A 14,577-nucleotide genomic window follows, 5' to 3' on the forward strand; every position below is an offset into this window, starting at 1 on the left:
TTTGCATTATTTAGCCTCTTCAGAGCCTTCATATGTTTTCAGTCTGTTAAAGATAGTATTACTGATAGCAGTACAATTTTATTCTTGGAAAAAGTTATTAAAAACAAGTTTTTGTCTAAATTAAGGTGAATTCATGGTTCCTTTTTCCACATAATGTAACCGGTATTTGTTTAGGATAAAAATAATAATAATTATTATTATGTGATCGGTATCGGTGATCGGCCCTCATGGGTGATCGGAATCTGTATCGGCAGGAAAAAACCTGATCGGCACATCTCTAATCCACACTCCTTGAAACTTTTCCACATTTAACTCAGAACCTTAATAGGCTCTGTATATATATTCAAAGTGGAAGGAAAATTATAGATTTTTTACTAAATGTTTGACAACTAAAAATCTGAGAAGTGTGGCATGCATTTTGCTGCAACTTTTCCAGCAAATCTCTACTAGCCTTCAAATCTAGAGACTGAAAATTGTACATATTTATTTTTAAAACATCTCAGGCAGAGTTCCTTGGTCTAGATGAAGCCGTTTATTCACTCTTGTTCTTTAACAAGCCTCTGAAGCCTCCACAGAACAGCTGGATTTATACTGAGAGTAAATTACACACAGGTGGGCTCCATTTGCAAATCAGTTGGTGCTGAAAGCAACTGGCAGGTTTCATAGTAAATAGTAAACAAACCATCCAGCTCTTAGTGTTGCTCTGTCATATAAAGTCCCAGTAAAATCACTGAAATTTGTGGATTTATCTCCACAAAATGTGAAGAAGCTCCAAAGGTAAAACACTTATGCAAGGCAGAAAGAACAGATTTTTCATGATGAACACATTTCTACAACCCATAATGTAATAAAACTGGTCAAATACAGCCATGATGCATTTCAATTAATCAAATTTCACTGACTCTTGTTTCTTAAACATTTATGAGACAGAGGCACTAATTCTAGAGAAAACATAAAAACCTCAGCGCCATTTTATCCCGACAACATTTATTTGATTTGTGTCAGAGCTGCAACAGAGCCCGTTTCTTTCCGTACCTGCCCAGCCGTCGTCTCCGTCGTGGTCCAGCTCATCCAGCTCCTTCAGGTCGTCCTGCTTCAAGATGGAGGGGCGTTTCACCACCTCCCCTGAGTCCCGAGGGCCGCCCTGGGCCCTGCCGTCGGGCCCCTGTCCACGAGAGAACCTGGAAGAAGAGATAAAGAAAAAACTATCAAAACACTGGAATAACTGCTTCCAACAGGTCAAACAGAAAATATGTGGATACACACCTTGGAGGTGGCCCCTCCCCAGGTGGCGGGTACCTGTAGGGCCCCTGAGGGCCATAGGGGCCCGGGAACGGGAGATAGGGGGGATACATCTACAAACAAACAAACATTAAAAACCCTGGTTAAACTCTTTTTGTTTTTCGATAAGGCGGCGGTAATAAAAAGGAAAACGTACGAAGGGTGGCATGATCCCTCGATATGGAGGAAACCCGGGCCCCACGGGGGGTTGGGGCAGGGGCAAGGCGGGGCTGCCTGCAGGGGGATTCCTAGGTGGCCCTTGGATCTGGGGGTTTGGATGGGGGACCCCAGCTGTCCCATCCATCACCAGCGCTCCACCTGTGCCCCCCTCCGCTGCCCCCTCCCCAGGCAGGGTGGGCGCCAAGGCTCGGCCCCCACCGTCCCGCCAACTTGTAACGTCTGACAACAACGACAAAAGCAGACGTACAAAGCGTCGGTTAGGCGCGGGAGAACTCCGGCTCGGTGGCAGGACTAAAGCGGGCTGGGCGGTGCGGTGAGCGCTCACTCTGGGGGCGGAGGCTTGGTCCGGGCCCATACCACTGATCTGCAGTGGCCGGTTCTCTGCCAGCTTTGTCCTGGTCGCCAGCCGACTGCAGGGTGGGAAATTCCTCGCGAGAGAACGGCGACGGTAGGTTTGATCCCTTTCCACCTGCAAACCGGGCGAGGAAGGACACTTAGGCCTGTCGCCACTGGACCACATGCTGCTCCAGAAGATGTTGTGATAATCGATAATGTGGTTTTGAGGCAATTTTCATAACGGTAACTTAACAGTAATGGCATAAAAATGCAACGACACATTCTAAAAGATCAATAAACTTTAAATTCTAACATTTAACACAGAAACTGGAAGACATTTTAAACATCCTAAATAAATAAACAGAAACACATAAGGTGAATTATGAAGTCTCTGTAAACAAAACGGCTCGTTGAGCCCAAAGCACCAGACTGGAGGCTTTTATCATCCAGTTTTTGGTAGAGAACGAAAAGAGAAAAATGATAAATCATACAAATGGAAATCATTGAGTTTGTTTTAATCCGTCATGTGATTAATTGATCTATTGCTTATTGGGACAGACCTAAGGACACTTGGTGGCAACAAAGAGATCATGGAGGAAACAGGAAACGGTTAAATCTGGACTCACCATCCCCTTGTGTTCCATGTGTAACGCTGGCCTGTGCCCACGACCTTGCCCCTACGGCCTGTGCTGAAGGTGGGGCCAGAGCCTGAGGAGAGCACAAACACACAAACATCAGACTCGTGTGTTTGTGTTTGGTATTTGCAGCAGGATGTGCCTCTTACCTCTGAAACTGGTGGGGTTCTCGGGCGGGTCGGTGCAGCTATCTGTGAAGCCACAGGCTGCTGCGACTCCGGCTGCGGTGCTGACAATGCATCGGTACTGTCGACAAAAAATAATAAAAAAAACGAGTCACACGTGAGCCTAACGAGTCCCAGACAACCAACAAGTTTTTTTTAGAGAAAACATGCAAAAGTAGGAGATCTTACACACATTGTCCTGATATCCAAACTCCAAGGGACATTAAGGGGGAGGAGGAGAACATTTTGGAGGAACAAATTATGTTTTACTTATTGGAGGCTGAGTTAAATCATTTAAGATGAATTACACATATTTTATTGAAAAAAACCTGGTCTTAATGAAGTGGAAAGATCTGAAACCCCCAATAACAACTGAATGGAAACAGAATCCAGAATTAAGCCGATCTGTAAAAAACTAAGAGCCGCTGCACTGAACCCCATGAAAACCTTCTGGTTATTCCACCAAATGTTGATTTCTGAGTTAAAGCATCAGTGTTGTTGTTTCTATATGAATATGAACTTGTTTTCTTTGCATTATTTGAGGTCTGAAACTCTGCATCTTTTTCATTGTTTTGACCATTTCTCATTTTCTGCAAATACTAAATTTTTGCTTGTGATTTCAGAGACATGTCAGCAGTTCATTGAATAAAATAATGTCCATTCTTCTCAAACATAAACTTGTAAAGAGTAAAATCAGAGAACTGATCATTTAACGTGGTCTCTTCATTGTTTCCAGAGCTGCATCCAATGGAAAAATTGATCTCTTTGACCAAAGGTGGCGCCGTTTCAAAATATATCTTGTCATTTGATGAATTGAGTTACTACAATACTTAGAAAATTATGTCCTGAATATTTATTAAGAATCGTTTTGCTTCAAAGTTGTGTTGTGCTTTTTTATTCATTAATAATTTTGATTTATTTTTCTCTTGATGTATTTTCTTGTTTTCACAATTCCAGGTTGTGTATTCCATGAATATGGAATATGGGGAATTGTCCATGTTCAATTATACAAACACTTTAAATAAAAAGTAAAAAAGTAAACCACAGACAAACATTCCCGCTTTACCTCTTTGGGTCTGCTGGTTCCTGTTTGCTTGCCCATCCTGTGCCGTCTTTGGGAACGAGCGAGACGTTGGGGTCGTTGCCTTTGTTCTCCGCCTTCAGACTGGGCAGGTTGGCAGGTGGTGGCATGCGCCGCGCGGAGGCAACTTTACCAAGAGACTGCAGGCCATGGCGGGGGGGAACTGGCGGGGGGAACAGAGGGCTGTGAGCACAGACGGACCACTGAAACGTGACGCCCGCCATGTTTACTCGGCGCACGGACTGGGCGAATGACAGGGATCGGGTTTGCTGCCAGCTCTGTTGAATATGCAACTCAGGCGAGGAAGAACTAAGGTTACAGGGTGGGTGGCATGTAGAGTAACAATTCTTAGACATGAGTTTCTAAATTCAGACACAACAACGACACACGAGCGATGTGCGTTCCTGGAAGTCTAATGGGGAACCCCTGAATAAAATATAACCTGGGAGATGAGAACATTTCTATCAGTCTAGGCTTGTTATAATTTACAACACAACCTTCTCGTATTTTGTAAAGCTGCACCGATTGCAGATTACCAAGATGTAAAAAGCCTGACCTGCCGATTCCAATTTTGGCCTATAATTTTTCTTTTTTTTGTCTGAAATGTTGCAAAACAGAGAAACTGTGAATATTGCTAACTGCTAACATTCAGACCTGACCGGTCAGTCAAACCTCTCACTGTACAGCAGAAGAGGACAGTGGTCGATTTTTAAACCTCTGCTAAGGTAGATAAGATCGGTTTCACATCCAAGTATCGGCCAATCATCAATCTCACAAAATTAAGGGAATCGGAAGGCCGGTAAATCAGTGCACCCCTCGTATTTTGAGGTGCAACTATTGCTGCAAAACAAAGACAGTAAGTTCAAAGACGGGTAAAAGATCAATGAGAGGCTGAACAAAGCTGTGCGTCAAGGTTCCAGCAGAAACCAAGACAGACCTGGAGCATGAATGAGCAGGTCTGTCTGTAGAGAACTAAAAACAGATCCTTCAAAAAAAAAAAAAAGATTTCTCTTTGATGTGTAAGCAACGCGACACGGAGCAAATACTCACCAACAGGCTTTTGTGTTTCAAGGCTCTTTCCTTTGTATGTATCAAACAAGTTGAGAGACGCATACTTGGTTTTGCCTTCCTTCCCCTTTGCAGTTTGCCCAGAGCGCTCTGACATTGCGCTGTCCGCTCATTGAGTATGGTGAGCCCTGAGACTGGGGGACAAGGAGGGAGAGACGGTGAGCGACCCGACACCAGGGATGCTCAGGAAACACACACAGAGAGAGAAAGTCTGAAAACGACAGGAAACGTCTGAGAAGTCAGAGCATAAAATGTGATGGTCTGTTTGAGGTTTGCTGGCTCTATAAATGCATCGCACTAAAGAAAGATTAATCTATTCATCTAGTTGAATAAATGCAGTTTTATCTCTGTGGGGGTTTTTTCTCACTTGCACATGTAAAAATACCAGATTCCAACATTTTTCAGTGTAATTTAGTTTTTGCACAACAGTAACAGCCTGATGGGTGAAATGGAACAATGTGCTTTTACAGTTTAAACCAGGTGATTATTTTGGAAAAACTAAAGAGAAGAGCAACTTTTCTGTAACATTTTTTATTTTGTTATTGTCTTTAAATAATACTTTACAATAAATCACACTTCATCTTTACAAATGAAAATATTTAGATGATCTTAATAATACAATAAATAACCGTGTTCAATAATGATGTGCAGGTATTTTTAGTTAAAAACCAGAAACTGTGAAGACTAATAAATTAAAATATATAAACAACAATAAAAACATTTTTAAACATAAAGTGTGATTTTTATCACACAATAACTGCATTTAATCCTATTTTCTTTTTTTTTTACATTTAATGAAAATGTAAACAACAAAGGAGAAAACAGCAGAAAAAAAGAAAAAAATAATAATCAGAATTTATTTAAGGATAAACAATACAATAATTACCCATCACCAATATTAAACATATTTTCATTAAGGCAATTTTCTACATCTAATTTTTTTGTGTGTAAATTACGTAACACAGTGATGTAAGAAATGAATGTTGTAAATGATCTGAAACTGAACCCATCTCCAGTGTTTGATTCCTGAGCGTCAGTCTTAATTACCAACATTTAAGTGGATTTCACTCAGAACACATTAATATTTTAAAACAACATGTTAAAAGGGCAGACATTACTGCATCACTGGGAACATGTTTTCATTTTAAGCCTGATAAAGAGGGAGAGCTCATCAGATCTGCAGCAAATGGTGCTGGTCAAGTTGGTGAAGCCGTTAGCGATGGCTTTTTTTTTTTTTTATAAATATATCTGCAGTCACAATTAAACTAAACTGCACAACCCTTTGATCACAGCACAAATATTTCACATCATCATCATAACGGCACTAATTGCCTGCAGGTCGGTTTCAGCATTGTGGTAGAACGGGCTTGATGCAGCGCCGCGTTCATTATTGGTAACGGTCTGAAGAGACCGAAACGCAGGATCCAGGTTACTATGGCAACACGTTGCAAGTTATTCCCTCCCCGCTTGCCTGGAGACGGGTTCGCGGCAGCCAGCAGGCCTTCAGATTAAACTCCGTTTGATGAGCATCATCAATAAAAAACACCCAGCGTGGACATCTGTCCACTCCAGCAGGACGCAGCTGCTGCTCTGACCTCGTCCGACTGCTTTAAACATCGATGCTGAACAGCGTCCATTACGCTCTAATTGGGTCTTCACCACTGATTCTGAAAGGTGTCAAATAACTCTAGCCTGTACCGATTGTCCATGATGAAAACCATCATGGGCAAATAAAGCCAAATAGAGCTGTGATACTTTATTATAATGAATGACATGAGTAATAAAAACGAAAACAAGACAGAAAACTCTTCCGATCTGAAATGTGGCTTCAGAAACACCAAAGATTTCACATAAAGCAACTTAAATAAATAAAGATTAAAAGCTTTATTACAAAAAAAATAAATCATGTGATATTCATACCCCTGACAAAGGCTTTTTTTTAAAAAACCCTACCAGTTTATTTCAGTTAGGAAGTCACACAAGCACCTACAAAAATATTTATTTTAACGTACCAATTAAAATAACACACTGTTATAGTCTGTGGAAAACACTTTGTTGGCATTACGGAGCCTAAATCAATCAAGCTTTTAGCATCTCTTAAGATTATTATGTAAAGTTTACTGTCAGCCAGAAAAAAAAAAAAAAAAAAACGTGCTGGCAAAATATTAAAATATTATTGTAAGAATAAAATATTATTGTAAGAGTAATGTTGGGTAAAACTGTCCCCAATGCTGGGACGAAAACAAAACCAAGAGTTTTTTCAACACATACAAAGTTATGCTACTGAGTGGAGCTTGAGATGATGGTCAGAGGAAAACTGGACCACAAGTCTGTCACTAACCGACCCAGCATGTTAGTCAACATATGCTGGGTTACAAAAAAAAAGAAAAAGGAAAAGGTTCTGAAAACAATCACACAAACAAAAACATTTGAATTTTTAATAACTACATTAGTTATTTTTATCTTAAATGTCCTAAAGACACATCTCATGTGAGGAGTGAACTAACAAAGAGCTCACTCTGGATCACTCCAAGTGAGCAAAAATAAACAGGAGTTTCCCTTTTTACTGAGACTCATTCAGCTGCTCATTCCCTTCACAAAGTTAATATTTGACATATTAACATAGCTAAACTCCACAACCAAACCACAGCTCAGGTACCAGTGTGTGTGATTTCACCAGAAGTGAACTCACACTGATAGTCTGTGCAATTATTACAAAGTAATCTGGCATAATACATGATAGATACAATCCCCTCCTAATATGTGAAATAGTTAACTCACACAGCAAAGATTGCATCTTTTTCAGTATGCCAAACAAAATGTTTTTACAGTTAAATATCCAACAAACGGGAAGAAATGCTGACCGTTTGAATCGACAGGTACTGCCGGAGCAGCACGTCAAGGAGCAATTTATTTGTTTTTACTAGTTTAATATAATGACTGATAGCAAAATGTTGCATGAAATAAAATCAGGACTAATAACAGCATGTGCAGCACACTGATGTGATAACGTGTGCTACATTTATTAGAGTTAAATGACTTAATCTCCACCCATTTATGAAGCTAAAAGAAGAGATAAAACTGATGAGTCAGAGGAAGAGCGTAGGAAAGAAATACACAGATTCTGCCCTGTAGACAATATTATGACCTCCCCATTTCAGCTGGCCACCTACATATTCATTCTTCATAAATATGAATGCTTAATGTGAGGGGAATAAGACATAGTAATGATATTGTTGTACGCAGAAAGCGATTAAACCACATTTTCTCAGCCTCTCTCCTGCATGATCATAATTATGCCCACCGTTTCTGGTCACAAAGCACCTACACAAGGTGAAACCACTGGAGACACCGAAGGTTCATCAACAATACAGCATCCAATTGTGATACTGCCCACACTGAGCTCACAGTGACCACAGTGGCTGAATATACTGTGTGGCTCTTTTCACAATCTAATAACTGCACATCGCCCACCTCTACCTGAGACCAGGAGCCTCAGACAGGAAGCAAACGACCCACAGCTGCCCTGACCTACTAACCGAAAATCGCTTTTTAAGGCATATGACCAATAAAAAGTCATTTGTGTAATTTTAATTTTAACTCAACAATTAAAAGCACCAGACATTGATTATAAAACACGGTTTCCCCCAGTGCAAGAAAACCTGCTAAGCCTGGTGGTCAGTGATTCATCCAGTGGGTCGACTTGTTTTTAAGCTAAAAAATGTTTACAGCCCACAGGGAATTTGAAAATATCAATTGGTAATTATGTGTTATTGGAAGACTGATACCTGAACACCAACTATAAGGTCTTAAAAAATGCAAACATAAACAAATAATAATAATAATAATGCTTAGCTTGGTGGGGGCACAAATAAAGCCTGGTGGCCCGCCAGACTTAACACGTTTTCTGAAAAGAAAAATATTTACGGTAGTTTTTGACAAAAAAAAAAAAAAAAAAAAGAAAAAGGTAAGTAGTTTTGAATCCAAAGCAAAATAAAATCACTACAATATCAATTTATTCGTCTATATCCCTAAGCTTTGTCTGATTTTGCAACCACAGAACATTATGTTTGTTGATGCGCGTAATTTTCAATTCTAATGCATTTAACAATCAAGCACAAAGAAATCAGAGCTGATCAAAGGAAAACTGAATATCTGATTTGATTGCTGCAGTACCATCTGTCTGACACGAGGCAAACAAACATAGATTCACATCCAAACTGATGGTTTTACATTGTGATCATAGAACAGCAGCACTCCAGCGTGCCTCAATAGCCAGATGAGATTAGAAAATTAGGTCGTGGGATGGCTGGTGAACTACGTGTTGTACGGGGATTAACAGGGGACCAAACGTACAAAGAGGGCCTGCTAAGCTCCTGTCAACCATGGGTGGCAATGATCTTTGAGGAGAGAGAGAGAAAAATCAGTCCACAGCTACAAAACGTCCACCTGCAGCGCTGGCCTGAAGTATGATGATGAAAAACGACCGTATCTCGTAGCTAATTATGGTTAGCTGCCTTTACACACAGGGCCCTCTCTGTTCTGTTTGGGGAGGAGGGGAGCTGCGTTGTTTCATAACACACTTTCAACACCCACGGCAGCTCTGAGACGTCCACTACTCCCCAAAAACGAACCGCTCGATTCCAGCACACGCTCACATTACACCCGGACGCGTTCACGACGCTCATTCACGGATGGCAACAGAGATGAAGCAGAACAAACGATTTTTTTATTAGCGGACAAAACAAAATGGCGGAGGAGAACGGCCTAGAGCCGTTAACGTAGGACGGTTGAAAACTACCACTGTAAACACAACCCACCAGCTGAAATCATTACAAAAATACAAGCAACGTAGGGCTATAAAGCTACTTATTTTATAAATAAGTGATGCAACATGTTAATTCAAGTGATGGCAGTGTATGCTAAAGCAGCAGGGTAGGCTAGCCGAAGCTACCAGTAGCATCAAACCAAGCTATCGTTTATCCGGTAACATCTGCTGCGTAGTTTTTGATCCTTAACACCCAATCACACCAGAAACAACTTAAACATCTCATATGTAGCATAAAACAAGCAAAACATTCCCCGGTTGAACAGCCAACGCGTCCACTTAAAATCAAACTCCCAAGCTATGCTACATGACCGTTGGCTAACAACAACAATAAAGACACAAAAATATCACACCTTCTCTACTAAACGTCGCTTTAGCTAACCATCAAGGGTAACAAGGACATACTCGGGTTCAGTTTAATGTAACCGAAGAGTTAATAGCGTGTTGGAAATGTCCATCCACTGACCTGGTCTTGTCCCGACTTGTCTCGAGGTTGTATCGCAGAATAAGCTTAGCTTCGCTGCTACGGTGTAGCTTTCTAACCTCCTGCAAAGACACGCAGAGACACACGGAAAGAAAACGTCTTTGCAAAAACTGCCTCCAACTTTGATTAGATCGATATTGTACAAAATAACAGGAGGTGTTCGGCTTACTTTCTTGTTCCTTTTCCCCCCCTAAAAAAATAAACGAAAACGGGAAAAGAAAATTGTTGATTCTGGACTCAATCCGTCACCTAAAGAGCCGTCAACGGCTACTGGGTGAATTTCGTGCGATGGGAGCCGTTTGGGACCTCAACAGAAACGACAAATGTGACAATTATTAATATTATTTGAAAAATAAAAATTGGGAGGGAAAAGTACTTCCTTCAAGAAGAGTCTATATATTTAGAAACAATACTAAAAGCTGTTATTTATCCCGTCTTGTTGTTTGATTCCATCAAGTGCTGTTTTAGAGGACTTTAACATGAGATCAGTTCATTTGATCGATGTGGGTTATAGATTTTAAAAATAGAAAACATTCCAAGTACGACAAAAGAATAAATAATTACAACAACAAAGAAATGACATATTGCATGTAGAGCAACAGTGCTTTCAGGTAGTTCCCAAAGCCTCTGACAGCCAAAACTGGGATTTAAGGTAATCAGGGACGCTCCATGCACACAGTTTATTGTTACAAGAACTTGATATGTAAAAGAAAAAAAAATGTAGGAAATTTAAATATAACCTAAAAGTTTATTGTTTTACAAATTCATCTGAAAAACACTGACTTGATACACTAAATTTATCGTTTTGTTTTGATGAAATGGACTGATACAAAAAACTCAATGTTCAATTTCTCTGAAAATTAGCAGCCTACATAAGATCAAATACTACTACTACTACTACTACTACTACTACTAATAATAATAATAATAATAATAATAATAATAATAATAATAATAATAATAAATATATATATATTCTGAAATGTTGACCTACTTAAAAATAGAGTAAAGATAACTTTTATTGTCACTTATTGGGGAAATATTATGAAGTAAGAAAAGAATGTACAGTAAGGGCAAAATTACAGCATAATACAAAAAATGCCATTGTTTAAAAACACTAATTCAAAGAAATGTGCAACTGAACAGAATAATAAAAAAATTGCTTGTATCTGTGAACAAAAACCGGTTATTTACAGGGATGTAAACATTTATTAACTTTACTAAAAGTGAATAAACAGCTGGAGGAGAAGCCCAGGTTGATGTAAAATCAGCTTTCAGCTTGTCTTCCTCTCAAATTACGCCATAAAACTCTATTAAGTTTAGATTGGACCAGTTCCATCACACTAATCCCCTGGTTACTAAAGTATTAGTACAGTTGGACTGTGTGGGCAGGTGTCAAATCCTAAACCAGCTTCCCTTTTTAAAGCTTGGCAGCAAAAGAAAATGTAACATTTCCTAGTGGATGACTGCAATGGCTTTTGATTTAACAAAACTTAGTGGACCAACACCTGAAAATAACATGATAACTCCCCAAAACCTCAATCTGGACCTTAATTAACTTGTGTTTTGTATTTTTACCGCCTCTTGATATTCAAATTAAATGAAAATTTACTTGAATCTGAAAAGTAATTTGGACCGGTGAGCACTATTATGGTCTTATTCTAATGTTATGTCAGAAATAAAAAGCTGTGTCTTTCTCATACTGTACATAAATATCTGCTTTCAACTATACTTATGCTAGGAGTTTACAACTTTTATAACCTGAAGAGTCAATTTTTAGATGAGTTTAACAAACAAAAAGTCATTTAGAGCTGCTCATGTGAAATAGCTGTTGAAAAAAGAGCAACTTGTTCCTTTTGATGAATATCTACTATGGAAAGATTATTGTAAATTTTGAAGAACAATAATTTTGTTACATTTTTTTGGTTTTCAAATTAAAAACATAAAAGTTTAGCATAGAAAGGATTTAAAAAAAACATAGTTTTGAACATAATGACAAGAAAGATACAGCTCTGTAAAAACTAAGAGCCCCATTTAAACCTCCTGGTTATAACTTCCAATCCCACTTCTCATAGGATTATGTTTTTATTTTAACAGTAATAGGAATCAGGATCAGACTCAGATCTACAGGTTAAATCATTTCCATAAATAAATATGACACCTTATCAGCAAACTGATTTTATTTATTTGAACAGCAGTCCCTCAAAACAATAACATGTTGGGGATTTGTATTTATGAAGTCACAAGGAAAAGGCTCAAGAGTCTCCCACCAGCAGACAGTGATGGGTTTAAAGTGTCTTGTAATGGAAAACATAAAGAAATAAACCGCTGTTGGGTATTATCTTGTGTTTAGACAGAAACTAGATGTTTGTTGTCATCTAACCACCGTAGAAAAATATTAGTGAATTCAAAGTATTTAATGATAATTAGGTCATATTCACTCATCTCTTTCACACACAAATATAACCAAAAAACCAACATTGCAACTGTTTTTAAATCACTTAAACTCAACAAGAGGTATTACAAAAATATATAAGTGCATCATCCCATACGACTATTTATATTGTTTTATATAATTACATAAAACAAAACAAAAAATCATGCATGAATTTATGGAGGGAAGAAAATACATAATTTCAGAACTCAAATGAATCATGAAGAAAGTAATTACCTCATAGTTTAGCTATACCAGATATCTGACTGTTACATTTAATGAAATCCCAAAACAATAAGGCCGATTTAAAAATAAAAGTTTTGCTTCATGTTAAAAACAGGATTTCACTGCAGTGGCTGGAAACTGTGGAAAGAATTAAAAAGTGGACTGGGATCTAATTTCACAGTTATTTCCTGTGCTTTTTCCTAACATGTGAAACTCAAACCCATAACAGTCAAAATCACTGGAAAATATATGAAGTCCTCTAGTTTAGAGCGAATAAACAGCATAAAAACCTGAATTTACATAGCAGAGAATCCAGTCTTGTTACAAAAAGGTTGTTTTTTACTCTGAATGTCAGATTTCTGCAGAAGACTCTGGATTTTTCTCAACCAGTTTGCATATTTTACATTAGTTCCCACAAATTCACTCATTCTGCTGACATAGAACCTCTTTCTTTGCATCAAACCTCCCAACCTGTCAAACATAGTACCTTTAGCGCAGGAGTGTCAAACTCACTTTGGGCCAAATCAAGATCATAAATGGTCTTAAAGGGCCAGTTGTGCCAGAATGTATTGATAAACTGTCAAAAATATTAATGAATTCTTAAAATTAAATAATGTTGAATATATTTTTAGTCCCTCCAGAGTTTTGCGATTGTTTTTCTGATTTTTTTTTTTTTTTTGTGCAAAAATCAAAATGTTTATAGTGCTAATTTGGAAATATGACGGTAAATGCAACTTTTTATTCCTCGCTGTATAGATCATGGACTATAACTTGAGATCAATTAACGTTGAGGCACAAAAATGTGTGGGGATTTGTTGATTTCGCATTAATTTCCACAATAATTCACAAGAAACTGAAGTGACTGATTGATATAATTTAATAGTAAACAGATAAAAACTGCATTGATTTGATTGCAAACATGATATGTAAACAGACTTAATGTTTAGTCTAGAACATAGAGGACCACATAAAAAGCTCCGGCGGGCCGGATTTGGCCCACCGACCTCCAGTTTAACACATGTGCTTTACACCGTTTTTTATGTACCGATAAAAGTGACCTAAATTTAGGTCACTTTAAATAATGTTATATATTATATAATGTTATAAAATTATTTATAACTGTTGATATTATGGTTACTCTAGGAAGCAGCTTGATTCAGACCTTTTGGTTCTCAACATCAGAAATAGTTGGAATGAAGACAGAAGTCGTAGTTTCAGCATCTAGGATGAACACAAACATCATCCGTGAGCTGCGACTCGATGCAGGCTGGATTTCCCCGCATGTCTCCCATGTAAAATCTTTCCATAAAGTAGAAGGAAAAATGTCATTTTTTTTCTGCTGTTTTTAGAAATTAGTCCACCAAGCCTCTTTAAAAACGTTTAAAAGTAAATCATATAATTGACGTGGTAAAAATAGCATAAATCCCTGCAAAAACATAAAGTCTTACCAGGTAGCGTTGGTCTATTTTCTAGTGCAAATATCTTCGTACACTTGACATAAAACAAAAATAACTCATAAGTAACTATTCAGCAAGAAATAGGAGTTTGTTTAAGTGAATCATTTCTTAATATTGATTAAAAAATAGTTCCAGTTCCATTGACAAGTTATTTAAATTATGGCAAGACATTTTTTGCATGTTATAAATGAAATAATCTGCCGGTGGAACTAGCATTTTTCATCAATATTAAGAAATGATTCACTTAAACAAACTCCTATTTCCTGCTGAAAAGTTACTCGTAAGTTAGTTTAGTCTTATTTCTTTTTAAAGGTTTTGTTGGCTCTTGTGGCCTTTATTTGAAAGTAGTTTGACAGGAAATAGGGTAATGAGAGAGGGGGAAGACATGCAGGAAATGTCACCAG

The 14,577-nt window shown here is 38.2% G+C and overlaps 1 protein-coding gene across 1 annotated transcript; it reads right to left on the reverse strand.

Annotated features, from left to right (window-relative positions):
- Window positions 1–946: 946 nt before the first annotated feature.
- Window positions 947–10,360, reverse strand: prrc2a (proline-rich coiled-coil 2A). Its single transcript, XM_017307325.1, has 10 exons — window positions 10,227–10,360; window positions 10,040–10,119; window positions 4,728–4,879; window positions 3,663–3,840; window positions 2,582–2,678; window positions 2,424–2,505; window positions 1,787–1,930; window positions 1,439–1,680; window positions 1,267–1,355; window positions 947–1,181 (listed from the first exon to the last, which is right to left on the reverse strand). Exons 3-10 carry the CDS (start codon window positions 4,840–4,842, stop codon window positions 962–964), a joined length of 1,167 nt encoding a protein of 388 aa, XP_017162814.1. The 5' UTR covers window positions 4,843–4,879; window positions 10,040–10,119; window positions 10,227–10,360; the 3' UTR covers window positions 947–961.
- Window positions 10,361–14,577: the final 4,217 nt, after the last annotated feature.

The sequence above is a fragment of the Poecilia reticulata genome, linkage group LG11 (genome assembly GCF_000633615.1).
Source record: "Poecilia reticulata strain Guanapo linkage group LG11, Guppy_female_1.0+MT, whole genome shotgun sequence".
Lineage (NCBI taxonomy): Eukaryota > Metazoa > Chordata > Actinopteri > Cyprinodontiformes > Poeciliidae > Poecilia > Poecilia reticulata.